This window comes from Podarcis raffonei, chromosome 8 (assembly GCF_027172205.1).
Source record: "Podarcis raffonei isolate rPodRaf1 chromosome 8, rPodRaf1.pri, whole genome shotgun sequence".
NCBI lineage: Eukaryota > Metazoa > Chordata > Lepidosauria > Squamata > Lacertidae > Podarcis > Podarcis raffonei.
In genome coordinates this window covers 60934756-60950872 of record NC_070609.1, presented here as the reverse complement: position 1 = coordinate 60950872, position 16117 = coordinate 60934756, and the positions used below count along the sequence as shown (strand labels likewise).

General features: G+C 41.7%; 1 protein-coding gene across 5 annotated transcripts in view; it reads right to left on the bottom strand.

Annotated features, from left to right (window-relative positions):
- Window positions 1-1174: 1174 nt before the first annotated feature.
- Window positions 1175-16117, bottom strand: part of ZNF536 (zinc finger protein 536) — a 443894-nt gene continuing 428951 nt past the window's right edge. For 4 of the 5 annotated variants that reach the window (XM_053400278.1, XM_053400281.1, XM_053400280.1 and 1 more), the window contains one exon: window positions 1175-2636. In XM_053400278.1, coding sequence (XP_053256253.1) covers window positions 2401-2636 — 236 coding nt within the window. In that variant the 3' untranslated portion in view covers window positions 1175-2400. The remainder of the gene's footprint in view (window positions 2637-16117) is intronic. The other variant, XM_053400282.1, reaches the window with a different exon arrangement.

Genomic DNA, 16117 nt, shown 5'->3' with positions numbered 1-16117 from the left:
TGCAAGAAAATGGAATGTGGAATCTTTTTTTCCTCTTTTTTTTTCTCGCTAAGATACGGAAGGCGGCGCAAACACACAAAAGCAAGCGACCGAAACACAGTCACCAAACACGGTAGTGCAGTTAAAATCCTAAAGCTTACTACAGTCAGAAAGTCTTCAATTACATTTCAATCCTTTACCTAGGATCATGAGAAACAGTTGCATTAAGTTTATCAACTTGATTTAAGTAAGGCAGTGAGAACTATACTAGGAAAAAAAAATATCTCCCCAAAAATGAGAAAAGCAGCTTGCCCTCTGCCAGACGGGGGTCTAAGTTACACAGCGACCTCAGTTTAACTGAAACTTCACTTGGATGGTATCGTTTTTAATTTTTTTCCTGACAGCATATGCAAACTGTATTTCTTATTAGCCTGAGAATCTCTTTCCTTTCTTCCAGTCTCAGGGTAGCGCTACGAATTTTATTTACATTGATTGCAGTTTAGTGTTTTTTGTAAACTGCTGTAGGCAGAGCTGAAGTTTTTAAGGCCCTGGGGTTTTTTACTCTGTGCTCCCAGCCTGCAAGGATATATATTGACTTTTTCTTTCTTACTTACATTTTTTTTTTAAGTCTGAATGATTTTGTTTTTAGAAGAAGTTAATACTTCTCTATCATCTTAAACAGCACCAATTTTGCTTCTCTCAAAGGAAGTACATGAAAAGGCTAAAATCTTTTGCCACTCAAGTGGGTGTAAGGAGAAGCCATTAACTGGCTTTCTTACATTTATCTTTTTCTTTTCCTCAGTCATGTTTTTCATTATAATCTCTCCAAAGCTTCCTAGGTGGGAAACGACAGGATTAAATTTGGAAGGGGCCAATTAGTAGAAAAGCTAAAATCTGCAAAAATATAGAACACGCTTTTTTTTCCTTACAAAAAAACAAAGAAATATTAGCTAACACATTTTTTGTCCTTCATCTTTTTTTCCCTTTCACTAGAGACAAGGGGCAGGATGTCTGGATTCATATTTTAGGTCAAATTGCTTGAAAAGAGATTTCTCCAGTAAAAAACAAAATACACTGTCCTGCACAATGTCTACAACACTTTTTTAAAAAAAGAATAATAACAACAGCACCCTAATAAATGAAAACTAATCTTGCCTGGGGAATCTTTCATTCAAGTCTTTCCCCCCCTTTCTTAAAAAAAAAACAGAAAAGAAAAGAAATGAAACCAACTTTCTATTGAATAATAATTATTTCTCCTTTTTTTGCACTGGTATCTTCTCTAGACAAGGCTAACTAGTTTCTCTATCCAGCACGCTCCTTCAGTATTGTATTTCTAAATCTCTCTATAGCAACCTACTTCATTAAAAAGGAACAAAATAGGAAGGGGGAAAAAACAACATTTCTCTCAATACTGCAAGTCCATCTAAAAAAAAAGAAAAATACAGTCCCCCCGAAAAAACACATTGTACAATTAACTGCAGTGTTTTGCTGGCCTGCAGATTCCCCCTTTCTGCTCTAATCCTTGACTCATTTGGCCGTCTCTCTCTGTGTGTGTCTTTCGCTATATATAATATGTATATCTATATATCTATATATATATATTTCAGAAATTAAAATGTTAACAGCACAATCCTTTTCAATACAGGTCAGCACTGACTGTAGCTTACGGGTCGTCTAAAATTTCTCTGAGAGTGCAGAGTTGGAGCACCACTTGGATTGATTTTCTCAGCAGGGACAGCTCCAGTCAGCCTGGCACCACCTCACTCCACCAACACGTTTCATTACGACGCTAGGCAAATGGCAGCGGTCGGTGTCATATTAAAAAGGTGTTTTCAACAATGAAAACACAGGAACACCCCCCCCCCACACACACACACTTCCCCACTCCCACAATCTTCAAGGCAACATTAAATCAGGAAGATGGTATCACAGATATAGATATATAGATAGATATTCTGGCAAGAGCATTCTTTCTGGATAAAGACCACTTTAGTGTTAGAAATGCGCCCTTTATTTCAGTATTTTTCACACACACACACACACACACACACACACACACACACACACACACAAACACAGATATCTTGCAACCTGCACACATTTGGGGGGAGAAGAAGAAAAAACAACACCCACTTGATTTATCTCCACCTACATTGTTTGGAAGTACTTGTTGCCAGGTAACAGTTTAACAGCCATTTTCAAGGGCTGGTTGTTGTTGTTTTTCCCCTCTTTCTCTTTTTAATGTGTGTGTGTGTGTGTATGTCTTTAATGTCTTAAACATCCTGCACGCTTCTGGGAATTTGCGAACAATCTGTTTTCCTCAGAAGGCAGTTAAGCAAACTCTCTGTGTTACCCGAAATGCATATCTAAAAAACTGTGTAAAATAATATTGCAATATACAGATTGATTTGTTCTGCGGCATTACTCCTGGGCCTGGCTGCCCTCCTCCGTTAACTCTGTCGAGCTCCCAGGTTTGACAGCTCCAGGTTCCTCGGAATTCCCAGAAGCTTCGGCGTCAACTCTGGAGCGCTTGAACCTGCGGTCTGGATACTGGCTGTTGTCAAAAGGCATGCGATGGACACAAAGGACGTGGGTCTTCAGATTTCCCTTCTGAGAGGCACTGTAGGGGCAGTATCTGCACTGGAAAGGCCGGTGACCTGTGCAACAGACAAACATTGGGTTAGCATTTCCTCAGGCCTGCAGGGGTTCCCCACCACCCAGCCTCTGTAGTGCAGTTCACAGAATGGAATAATGTAAAAACAAATCTCCCCTTCTCTTATATGTGGACTGAATCATACAGCCCCTTTCTGCTTACACCCTATACATTTAAAGCTCTGCCCGCCCCCCAGTTTGTTGAGGGTGCCTGGAACTGTACAGTGGTACCTCGGGTTAAGTACTTAATTCGTTCCGGAAGTCTGCACTTAACCTGAAACTGTTCTTAACCTGAAGCACCACTTTAGCTAATGGGGCCTCCTGCTGCTGCCGCACCGCCGGAGCACAATTTCTGTTCTCATCCTGAAGCAAAGTTCTTCACCTTGAAGCACTATTTCTGGGTTAGCGGAGTCTGTAACCTGAAGCATATGTAACTTGAAGCGTATGTAACCTGAGGTACCACTGTAGTTATGTGAGGGGTACCCAAGATTCTTGGTTGAGGGAGTGTTTAAATGTATGGTGCGTACGCAAGCCCACAATCTTCGCACAGGTACTGCCGTGCCTCAGTTTCCCAGGACGTGAAATTTACAGGACTTAATTGGCCAGACACTGGGCCTCTCTGGCTCTGCTATTTTCAAAGTAGACTGGGCAAATTTCACACTAATTGTGCCGCCTCTCCCACTTCTTGAGATTCAGGATACATAGCGTTCCCTGCCATGACTTTAGCACCTTAGAAAGTCACCTGTGGATCAGTGCTGGGATATAGGGGTCGAAAATATATTCTGTCAGTGGCATGCAGTGAATTTTTTTGTAGTGGAACAGTTAGGGGCAGAGGTGCTACCTTGTGAGGGGCATGAGGGGGTCGATATTATGCGTGCGGTGTTGTGACATCATGACGTCTTGCACGTGAGCATTACGCCTCCCTCCCTAAGCCGGGTAGAAATTTCCTGTGCTTTGCGAAAGAGGTGGCAGGGGAACATTTAGGGGACTAGCTGAGTCCCCTCAGTCCAGTGTCCACATGCCGCTGCATACTATTGGATTTTTTAAAATATAAAAAAGCAACAGCCAATCCCCAATACCTTGTAAATATGTAACTTTGTAAATAATACTGAAACGACACGTACAATTGAATGTCATTTTGCAGCCTATTTCAATAAATTAGTTTTATGGAATTTTAATGCCATGGCACACATTTAATTTGAATTCAATTTTCTTTTTTCTTCAAGTGGAAGAGGGACACTAAGGTGTTCAATTGTTAGAGAAGAACGGAAACAAGAAGGGATGTTACAGAGGTGGAGTTAATATTTTTTAGTTTAGGCGAAAGGCAAGTAAGATGCGACACGGTAGACGTTTGATGCATAGCATGATGCATAGCACAGAGAGAGTGGATGGAGAAAAGTTCTTCTCCCTCTCTCCTAACACTAGAACTTTGTGGACACCCAATGAAGCTGAATGTTGGTGGCTTAAGAAAGAAGTCCTTGGGTCAACTGTGGAATTCATTCCTACCGTAGGCTTCTCAGAACAGGTAAAATATAGTACTTCTTCACGTAGCACATAGTTAAACTACATAATTCCCCCTCACACGAGGCAGTGATGGCCACCAACCTTGATGGCTTTAAAAGAGCATTGGACAAATTCATGGAGAAGAGGGCTATCAGTGGCTACTAGCCGCCATGGCTATGTTCTATTTCCACAGTTGGAGGCAGCAATGCTTCTGAGTGCCAGTTGCTGGAAACCGCAGGAGGGGAGAAGGCTCCTGTGTGTTTGGGTCCTACTTGAGGGCCTCCCATTGCAGTGTCTGATTGGCCACTGTGAGAACAAGAGTCTGGAATAGATGGGCCATTGACCTGGTCTAGCAGGCTCTCCTTCCATTCTTCTGTTCTGTTCTGTGCAGCTAAAGGAAGCAAGTGGGGGCTCACCCTTCTCGGGCTGCGTTTGTGGCCCGCCTTGCAGACACTAAATTGTTCCAGATTATTCTGAGCCAGCCTGAGACTTCATGCTGCATCTGGCTTGGAAGGTTATGTTGCCGCAATCACATTTCAACCTATGCTGGGAAGTTGTTGATGTGTCTTACTGGAACTTTATGAGCTTTGTCTCTCAAATTAACTTAGACCAGGGCCATCTGAGGTCAAATGCACTTAGCTTACTTTAATTTGCTGAAATAAATGAATAAATAAATGTGCTTGACCATCTGCATAAAAAGCTAAGGCTATTGGAAGACATGACCTAATAATCACATATGAAGAACGTTAGCCCCCTCCTTTCCCCCCCGTGTGATTTTCCCCCCTTTCTGTTACACACATGCACAGAGGATGCAGACATGTTGCAGAGGCAGATCTGACCAAATGATTCGGACTTTATGCACTCGTTAGACATGATCCAGATGGGCACATGTGGAACTTCTTCACTGCCATCCATCAAATAATGCATTCCGCTTAATTCCATTTAAATCTATAGGTTTAAATGCCATTGGTGGATTGTATCCAATGTTGGTCCTATTCAAAATGGAACCGTTTACATGAATGGCCATGACTAACTCAGGTACATTAATTTAAATGGATCTACTCTGAGTAGAACCTAGTTAAATATGCCACTATGCCTAGATTCTGACCAATGTGTCTGTGCAAAACAATTCTACTCCTCACATCTGAGGGGAGAATATGTGACACAGCATTTGCATACATTAAGTCAAACTCCTGTCTGCTAAAAGGTAAAGGGACCCCTGACAGTTAAGTCCAGTCGCGGACGACTCTGGGGTTGTGGTGCTCATCTCGCTTTACTGGCTGAGGGAGCCAGTGTTTGTCCCCAGACACCTTTCAGGTCATGTGGCCAGCATGACTAAGCCGCTTCTGGCGAACCAGAGCAGCGCACAGAAATGCTGTTTACCTTACCACTGGAGCGGTACCTATTTATCTACTTGCAGTTTGACATGCTTTCGAACTGCTAGGTTGGCCGGAGCTGGGACCGAACAACAGGAGCTCACCCCGTCACGGGGATTCGAACCACCGACCTTCTGATCGGCAAGCCCTAGGCTCTGTGGTTTACAGTACAGCGCCACCTGCGTCCCTCTTCTAAAAGGTACATGCCAATAAATCATTATTGACCCCCTTTCCAAGTGAAAACTTGTCTGTTTTTCCATCTAGTGCTACTCAAAAGTTATGATGATGAAGGAAGAAGAAGCGAAAGTTTACTCTAACTGTGAAGTGTCAGTTTACACACCCAAAGGAAAAGTACTGGGGAAAGCAGAGACCAAAATTATAAACAGGAGGTAGGTACAGCGCTGGAATTTTCAGCAGAAGGGTTTTAAAAAGCCATTAATGGCGAAATTGCACTTTGGAGTCTAAGGCTTAATCTGCTTATTACCTCACAGACCCATATAATCTATGTTGTAATGTGCTAAGGGATTATATCGCGGCAACAATGAAACCTCTGGCACCCATTGGCTGAGCTGAAGTGATGCCATGGGAGGTCCACAAACATCCTATTTGCTGAGGGAAGTTGTCAGCAGTAGAAGGCTCAGTGGGCTGAAAAGAAAGATAAGTTTGCTGAGGAAAACCCTCGCCGTCAGATTCCATGGCAAGTGGAAGGATATGGAGCAAGGTGGCAAGTGGGAAACCTCAAAGCTTAGTAGGATGAGATATTAGGAGCATGGAGATAAAGGCCCCAGTGAGCCGGACCAGGGGACAAAGCAGGGAGCAGATGGAAAAACAAGAACTAAAAGGAAGGGCAAGTAGGGGAGACAGAGAGTGAAGGAAAAATAAGTCAAGGGAGCATATTCTGGTTGTTCGTCACTCATAACTTCTACATTGCGCACCCTTTAAGGGCTAAGTTTTTCCATGTTCGGAAATATGAAAACAATATTGATGCACAGTTGCCTGTCATCTGCAGATTGGAGCCTTTGGCAGATCTGTCGATTTCAAAGTCCCTATTTATAATTGTTTCCAATCTTCAATTGTGTTTGCCGTATTTTCTAAATAATTTGCATTTTTTTAACAAAAAAAGAGTCCTCAATATATACAGATTTCTGCATGCAATTTCCCCTAATATAATGCATCCTGGTATGCTGTTTTCCCTAACTTTAGCATTTCATACACTTTCCTCAAATGCAAGCACGCCTATCATAAATATGTCAGCCCACAATTAAGCAGATCGGCTACACCTATCACTGAAACAGAACTTAGGAGATTGAATACGACAAGTAGTTTCTATATTTTGTGTGTATAAATAGGTTTAAAACTTGTTGAAGTAACATACTATTGGGAATTGGTCTCATCAGATTTCTTAATGAGGCATCACAGTCAGAGGGCCCCATAGAAACTGCCTCTCCACACACAAAGACTAGGAATCTTAAATAAGAACCACTACATTACTGAACATTGAACCTGATGGTTTCCTCAAAGCTCCTTCACACCTGTAATACTCCCAGTCTTTGGCCCCACTCTGGGCTTGTCTTATCAGCACAATGGGTGGGAACCTGTTTGGATGCTGTTGTCCACATGACTCAAAAGAGACCTCGCCTTCATATACCCCCATGCTAATCCTAAATGGTCATCCCGAGACAGAGTTTTTCATGGTGTAATCTAACAGGTTCTTTTCTTCTGGTGTTCTGACCTAGCCACCCCTTCCTCAGCCAAGGAACTTGGGCAGCTCCAGTCCATCCCCCCCCCTTGATCTCCAGAACAGTTGTGTCTCCTGTTTGTGAACCCCCTTTGACCTGCAGCACAGCATTGGTTGCTTCTATCAGCTTCTTCCTGCTAAATCTGAGGCCCATCTGCGCTATACATTTAAAGCAGTATTATACCACATTAAACAGTCATAGTTTCCTCCAAAGAATCTTCGGAATGGTCATTTGTTAAGGGTGCTGAGAGTTGTCGGAGACCCCTCTTCCCCTCACACAGCTACAATTCCTAGTGTTCCCTAGGAAGAGGGATTGATAGTTTAAACCATTCAACGAACTGTGGCTCTTTTAGAGGAATGGGGGGGGGGGCAGTCCTTCCAACAACTCTCAGCACCCTTAACAAACTACAGTTCCCACAGTTCACTATGGCTGCATAGCTCATTTGCATCTTACAGCTCTAGAACTCTACAACATTTTTGGTTATTTTTTAGACTGCAATCATGCAGTCACTTTCCCGGCAGTCACATCCCATTGAACTTAATGGGACTTACTCCTGAGGAGACCTTGCATTGTATCATTAAAGGTAAAGGTAAAGGGACCCCTGACCATTAGGTCCAGTCGTGACCAACTCTGGGGTTGCGGCACTCATCTTGCTTTATTGGCCGAGGGAGCTGGCGTACAGCTTCCGAGTCATGTGGCCAGCATGACTAAGCTGCTTCTGGAGAACCAGAGCAGCGCACAGAAATTCTGTTTACCTTCCCGCTGGAGCGGTACCTATTTATCTACTTGCACTTTGACGTGCTTTCGAACTGCTAGGTTGGCAGGAGCAGGGACCGAGCAACAGGAGCTCACCCCGTTACAGGGATTCGAACCGCTGACCTTCTGATTGGCAAGTCCTAGGCTCTGTGGTTTTAACCCACAGCACCACCCACATCCCTTATCGTATCATTAAGGACCTGCAATTAAAGACCTGAAGTCTAGCTTTACCTATGCAATGCCAGTGACACCTGCCAAGCAGATTCGCTTATACATTAAAGTGTTAACACTAATTCAAAACAATTTTTTAAAAGAAGGATCCAATAAGTGTAAATTAAGTAGCACTTAATTATGCCCCAAAATGCTTTCACTATTTGGTATCATTCTCCCAGCAAAAGGGTTTGAATGTTCACATCCCTGCAAAACATATCACAGTTTGGGCTTATTAATTCAGCTGCGTTTAACAAGCAAGGAAAGCATTAATGGCACCCGAAAGTGGTTTCAACCCTCCACTGCCTTGTTTTTCCATCACTAACTTTTGGGGGCCATCAAAATTTCACATCACTGTCATGTGAAAAGTTAAGTACACAATAAGTTAATTTGTATTGTCACTGTGCAGTACAACAGCAGTAAAGAGCACATCAATTTTTAATCTGGTATGAATAATATATAAATATGTATACACAGTGCGGGTCAAAAAGTGTAAGAGCAAAAGAAGTGGTATGTTGTTTACAGCAGCAGTCATACCAAAAAAATAAAAAAGAAAACCATTCTGGAGATCAGTCTTACAAAAGATAACAACATCTGCAATTTGCTTGTAACTAGGGGGCAAAGCAGAATGCCCATTTCTCTTGGGTAACACCGTCCATTAATTACTGCTCAAAACTGGTTGTGGGCAGCAAGATCTTAAAATAACCAGGCCTAGATAAGCAGGCAAGTAATTTATACCATTTTTATCAGATGGTAGTTGGGGAGGATTTGGGGGCTGCGGGCTCCTTCTTTTCAAGTCATAGATCACGTATATACTAGCTGGGGTGTATCTTCCAACATATAATCATTTGAAAGTCGCTTTAAGAGAATGGCTTCTCATAGTTCAGAAGACAAATATTCTGCTGCAGTTCTAGAAAGTAAGATTACCTGTGGCTCAGTCCATGCAACTAAGACTGCTTCAGAATAGCCAGGTGGAAACAAGAGAGGTGGACACTATGGTCAAATGTTCTGGGACCTTCGAAACAACTCAGATGTACCACTGTATATTCTGGCAGTACAAAGTGTTTTGTTTTGTTTTTAAAAAATGGCTTGCCTGTGTACATTTTCTAAACTTTGTTTCTCTTGGGAACGTTGCTCTTCTCCGCTTATCTCATACCTGTTTCAGAAGTGACCCCCTTTTGATGTGCTACTTGTAGCAAACTTTAAGGATGAATCTACCAAGGTGATCTATCACTTTTTGGACTTTCTGAAATGCCTCAATCACTCAATCATTTCAGTGGCTCTTGTAAGCACTGGCTAGGGAGTGCAGTTATACTTCACAGAGAGTACTTTCCATCCTGTTTCTGCATTGATCCATGATTATTTAAATCCACATGACATTTTAAGGTGCCGTTTCTCTCAAAATACAGATTTTAAATGTATCTGCATTTTTTTCCTGAAATGGAAATAGCCTTGAAACATTTTGAAAGTGCAAAAATACATGCATAACTATGCTCCAATCTACATATTAATTCAGGATGTGTGGGTCAGTCAGTTTGTATCAAATTTTGCAAAGATCCAATTCCTCAAGCAGAGTTAAACTTGCTTAAAAACCAGTTCCTAGTGAACCCTGGGAACTGTGAGAAGGACTACCATTCTCTAACAGGCAATCCTCCATGCTCTCACTGCATTACAACTTCCAGGATTGTTTGGGGGAAATCCGTAACATTTAACTAATATGAAATCCGTGTTATTTTGTATTATTAGTATACTACTTTCTTTTCTACTGCATCTGCATGTAATTACCTCTGTGCTTAATATTGATTTGCAACTTTTCATCTTAGGTCGATCTGAGTCTTCTTTACCTGGGTTAGCCAAAATACTTTGTTTGATAAAGGGAAGAACTAGCAAGACTAAGAACTGGGTTAACTCCAGCTACTGCTGTGTGCCTTATTGCAGCAGCGGACTTATGTTGGCAACAGGTTTTCTAGGACTGTCCCTTGGGAAATGGAAGAGCAAAAAGCAAGCACTTCCATCTTTTATATAACCATACCTTCTTTCCTCCCTTTAAAAAATGTTACTATGTTAATTTAGCCTTTGAGGGGAGGAGAAAAAGCTTTGTTTTGTTTTCCTTCAAATCCGCGTTCTGATATGTTGCTTTGCGACAACATGGTGTCAGCCTGCATCAGTCACATCACATCACATTAAGTTTCATGAGACGGTGTGCTTGAACGCAGAGTCCAAGAAAATGCATATCAAAGTGAAAAGGTTCTGAAATTCTGAAGGGTTTTTGTTGTTGCTGCTAACAGATCTCCAAATGACCATTATCAAGTTGGCACACCTCAGAGAGATTTTCTTTTTTAAATTGTATTCACGAGTTGGTTTCTATGGACTGAAACCTTTTTCAACTCATTTTTGCAGCGCCATACTTTTAGAACACAAAATTGCACCTAACAAACCTTAATAGGAATAATCGAGAATGAGCTACATTGCTTCTTTTCCATGCATGAATTTTGTACTTTTATGATGCTATCTTATTTTAATAAGGGTTGTTTTTTTAAAAAAAGAAACAACATCATCTGTTTTATAGCTTTAAATTGTTTTTAGGATTGTTTACACCAGGAGTTGTCAATGCGGTTGCCTCCAAATGTTGTTGGACTACAATTCCCATCAACCTCAGTTGCATGGCCAGTGGGCAGGGATGATAGAACTTGGAGTCCAAAACAACAGCTGGAGAGAAACTCATTGACTACCCCCAATTTACACTGTATTGGTTTGGCTATGCTGGGAGTCATTTTGAGGAGGCTTTTACCCGAGAAGCTGGAATATAATAAATACCTCAATCAATAGATTCTGTTCTACTTTTGCAGAAACGCTCAAATTAGGACATATAACAATATTCTTCTTGTAGAAGGAAATGAAGTCCCGGCACACCAGAGCTCTGAATCATAGCCAATACTTGTACAAGTCAAAAAGTGACCTCTTTAATAGTTGCTAATTTACTGGCAACAAGAAGCATCCATTATTCTAAGAAGACTACAGGGCAATGCACACTAATAAGATAAGGTAAAGACAAACAACATTAAAAATGTTTATTTTCTTGATCAAAGTCAATTAATTCTGTCCTGCTATGAATATTTGATCAGTGTCCAAATTCCACATACATTTCCACCATGAAATATGTTGTCTTTGTGCTCTAAAAAGGCACATATGTAGGGGATTGTACTGGAGTGTAAAAAGGATCATTAGAATAGTCATATGGCTGAGATGAGGAATTAATTCCAAATTGTTACGGGTGTACTAATAGCAGCAAAATCATGGCTTTCTCCCAAAGCAGCAAGAAATGGTAATTTCAAAGAAAAATGCCAATAGTCTATTACTCAGAATCCTTCTGCTTTTCCCACTATGATGTGTTTTATAGTTTTGAATATTTGTACAGATATTGTTTATACGCAGATGCAAAGAGAAACAAAACACAACGCACACATATTCACATTCTACAATGTGAACATTTAGATAAAGAAGCGAGGATAATCTAGAAATGAACTTTTTTTAAAAAAAGAAGCTTTCTGTTAAGGCCAAAAGAGAACACATCCCTCCCCTCTTTAAACACAAAAGTTGAAATTAGGAATGTGAAGACACAAGTATACCCCATTTAATTGTGTGTTTTGTTTTGTTTTGTTTTGACTAACGTTATCATTATTTTGGTGGTGCTCAAAATTATTTGGCTGCTTCAGCCCAGCAGGGAAATCCAAATTCAGTGGCAATTCAACTGAAAAAAAATGTTCAGAATACAAGATGGTGAGATTGTGCTGAGAAAAAGACTAAGGGGCAATTTAGCCATGCTAAATTTAGGACACGGGTGGCGCTGTGGGTTAAACCACAGAGTCTAGGGCTTGCTGATCAGAAGGTCGGCGGTTTAAATCCCCGCAACGGGGTAAGCTCTCGTTACTCGGTCCCTGGTCCTGCCAACCTAGCAGTTTGAAAGCACATCAAAGTGCAAGTAGATAAATAGGTACCGCTCTGGCGGGAAGGTAAACAGCGTTTCTGTGCACTGCTTAAGAAGTGACTTAGTCATGCTGGCCACATGACCCGGAAGCTGTACACCGGCTCCCTCGGTCAATAAAGCGAGATGAGCGCTGCAACCTCAGAGTTGTCCGCGACTGGACCTAATGGTCAGGGGTCCCTTTACCCTTTATAATATTTGTAAATATCTTTATTATAGAAAAATATTTTTCCTGGATCATTTTTAATCTGTTTGTCTGCTTCCAGTAGGGATTGGCAAATCTGTCAATTTCAATTTCTCATTTCTCCCCTCTTAAGCTTGTATCTGTCCTTTTCCACAGCAGTTTGAGAATTTTTTTTAAAGAACAAGTCCTCTTGAAAATTCTGCAGCATTTTAGTATGCATTTCTCCCAATAAACATGGCTTCATATGCAATTTCCCCTAATAAACATAGTTCATTTTTTCCAAAGCAATATTCCTTTGCATCTGTTTTTGTATGTCATTCTGCATTTTATGGACAATTTATATGCATTTTTGTGCACGTGACTTGGCTGACGAACTGCACTGCAAAATTTGGAGAAGCGTGGGTTGTGAAGGATAGCTGTGTTTGCATATTGTTTTGAGAAGTGCAAATTAGGAATGTCCATCTAAAGATGAGAACTGGATTGAATTTCTACCCCATCCTGAGCTTTCAGCCCTTGGGACCTCGAGTGCATCATAATGTACACCAACTACGGCATTCATGGGCCTTTTTGGATGCAATTAGAATTGTTAGAATTGACAGAGATGAGGATCCATCCCCCATCACCTGTCCTTGCTGACAGGTGGAGGAAAAGGTCTGCAGCATGGTTTGAACTATGGGAAGGTGGCATACAGATGAAATTATGTGTGTGTGTGTATCTTTTCTGTGGAGAATGTCCCAGGTTCAGTCCCCCGGCATATTCAGGTAGTGCTGGGTGAAGCTTTTTTCTGAGACCCTGGAGAGCTGCTGCCAGTCAGTGTAGACAGCAGTGAGGTAGATGGACTCATGATCCGACTTCTGTAAAGCACTAAGAGGCTGCTCCCATTTTCAATTATGATGACCTGAAATTTAAGGAGCCGCAACGTTTATTTTTTTTAATGCTGAAAACCTGACTAGTGGCTATTGTGGTGCTTATGCATTTAGATTTCCCTCCTCTCTCTCCATAGTTTTCTTGGCATAGTTTTCCTATCCACAGCTAACATTCTAAAATGGTCTTTGCATCCCCCAATGGACCAGAATGGCCCTAAAGCAGCCATTCTGACCTGGAACGTAATAATATGGATAGGGGAGAAAAATGCTGAATAAATGCATTTGCCCAATAGGCAATAATGGCTGTGATGAAGCCATTCTGCTTTATGAGTCTCACAATATACATTTTGAAGAGCTCCCCTATTGCTGGACCAACTGAGATGGCTCCAGCCAATGACATATCCGTAATGAAAGTTTTCTGAAACTTTCTAGATGAGAATTTGTCTGCAACAGAAGCAGCTGAAAAGAGTTTCTGAGTAAATAGCTCTGGAAAAAAAAGCTGAAAAGAGTTTCTGAGTAAATAGCTCTGTTTCGCAAAGGGCAGCTGCCCCAGTTATCACAAGAACAGCTGTTTTGTCACCCTGAGTTCCATTGGGCATGCGCAGGAGATGGCTGACATGGGCTGAAATGGCCTAGATCAAAATAGCTGCTGAAATGGGGGAAAGGCAAAATGCAGTCTCATTCGGCAGCCAGTGTAATGTAGTTAGAGTGTTGGACTAGGACCTGGGATACCAGGGTTCAAATTCCCACTCAGCCATATGAAGATGCAGAACTTGCCTCAAATTCCCTCTCCCCCCCAAAATGCACTGAAGTATTTAAGTATTTAAAGGTAAAGGTAAAGGGACCCCTGACCATTAGGTCCAGTCGCAGACAACTCTGGGGTGCGGCACTCATCTCGCTTTACTGGTCGAGAGAGCCGGCGTACAGCTTCCGGGTCATGTGGCCATAATGACTAAGCCACTTTCTGGTGAACCAGAGCAGCGCATGGAAACGCCGTTTACCTTCCCACTGGAGCGGTACCTATTTATCTACTTGCACTTTGACGTGTTTTAGGATTAGATAAATTTAGAAATGACTACATTGAGCTAAAATATGTATCCATCCATGTATTTTGTAATATATATGAATATGTAAATATGGATTTTCATACAATATGGGATAGAATTGATTTGTTAACGTACTGAAAATTGACACAGTCTGATTCAGCCATCCCTAGACAGTTCCAGTTATACCCAGGACTTCTGGAAGGCTCAAAATGCACCACTATGCAGTTCTGTAGAACAGAATGGTCCTAGCCAAATACATTCTATTTGGAGTTGACCCACTGAAATTAATGAACCTACATTAGTAATGTCCATCAATTTCAATGGGTGTACTTTGAGTTGCTGATGGGTCTCAAACCCTCAGTAAGTTAGGGACTTCTCCTGCTTGCAAAGGCAGGCTCTGGAGGATTGAGCATACGAGACCAATAGTGGGTCCAATGAAGAATGCCATTTCTTCACATGCTGTAGAGGGAAGTTAGGGACAGGTGGAGCTCATTAACCTGGGAAAGTAGCCCATCTAGGAGAAGGAAAACTCTGATCCTAAACCTCTACTGCCTTGTGGCTATACTCATTTATACTTGTGGGACATCTTCCAGAGAAGAATAGGCTAAGGAGCCCTTCCACGAATCCAGAGTGGAGTCCCTAAGACAGTTGGATGGTACCTTGTGTGCCTCCTTCCAGTAACTCCTGAAGCTAGGATGGCGCCAAAAATATTTCTCTGCTTTCCTTAGGACCACATCAGCGAGGCCGAGAGGGGATATTGTTGTCTAGGCAGACCAGGACCTCCATACACACTGCCCTGACTTGCTCTCCATGGAGGTCCCTTTGGTGTTGCTAATGCAGCGGTTTGACTTTAACCCCAGAGTGTGTGTTATTGGCAGATGCCAACAAACACAGGAATTAGGGGAATTTTTCTACCTTCCTCTTTTAGTCAGTCATCAATTGCTCTCTATCCACTTTGGATATGGAGGCAAATGTGCCTTCTCGTTAAATTACACTATACATATGCAGCACACTCTGCACAGTAGAGATTCCGGAAATGGTGTGCTCAGTTTTCTAAAGAGCAATGCAAGAAGCATATGGGGCCTTACCTGTGCTGTGTTTTTCTTCAAACATCTGGCATGTAATATATGACAATGATGTCTCAAACTCGCCTGTAGGTCCAGCATCAGCAAAAGACATCCTGGGGCAGCTTCAGTGCCCCATTGGTGCTGATGCCTCTCATGAGCCCCTGTGCTGGGTGGATGGGTCTGGGAAACTACTATTTACAATTTCCCACAATGCCTCAGGGTTTCCAATTATAGGGAATTTACATGGCGGCCCTCCAAGTTCTATACTGCAAGGCAATGTGAGAAATTCAAAATGGCAGCTTACATGCCGGCTGGTCTCCTCCATTTTGGAGGCAATTTTCCAAGTGGCATGAAGATGATGGGGTTTGCCTGTCCTAATCCCTTTTGGTCTGTAGGACAAATGGCACAGTTATGAATCCTGTCCCAAGTTTTTGAAAAGAAAAACTATTTGTTTCAATCTTTTTTCAAGAGAAAAGACTCCTTCCGCATATCTTATTAACTTTGTTGCCTCCCACAGTTTGTAAAGACAAATGCAATGGCATAAGAAAAACAGAATAAAGACTTTTGGAAACGCAGCTAATATAAAGTGGTTGAGGGCAGAAGCTAGCAAACTCATATAAAGAAAATGACTGCTAATATACAGATATTTCATCATCTTCCTGCATATTATATATACTTTTAAGACATTAATCAAATGACTCACCAAACCTTAGAGGAAATATCACTAATTTTAAAGTTTTTTTTCTTTAAAGCC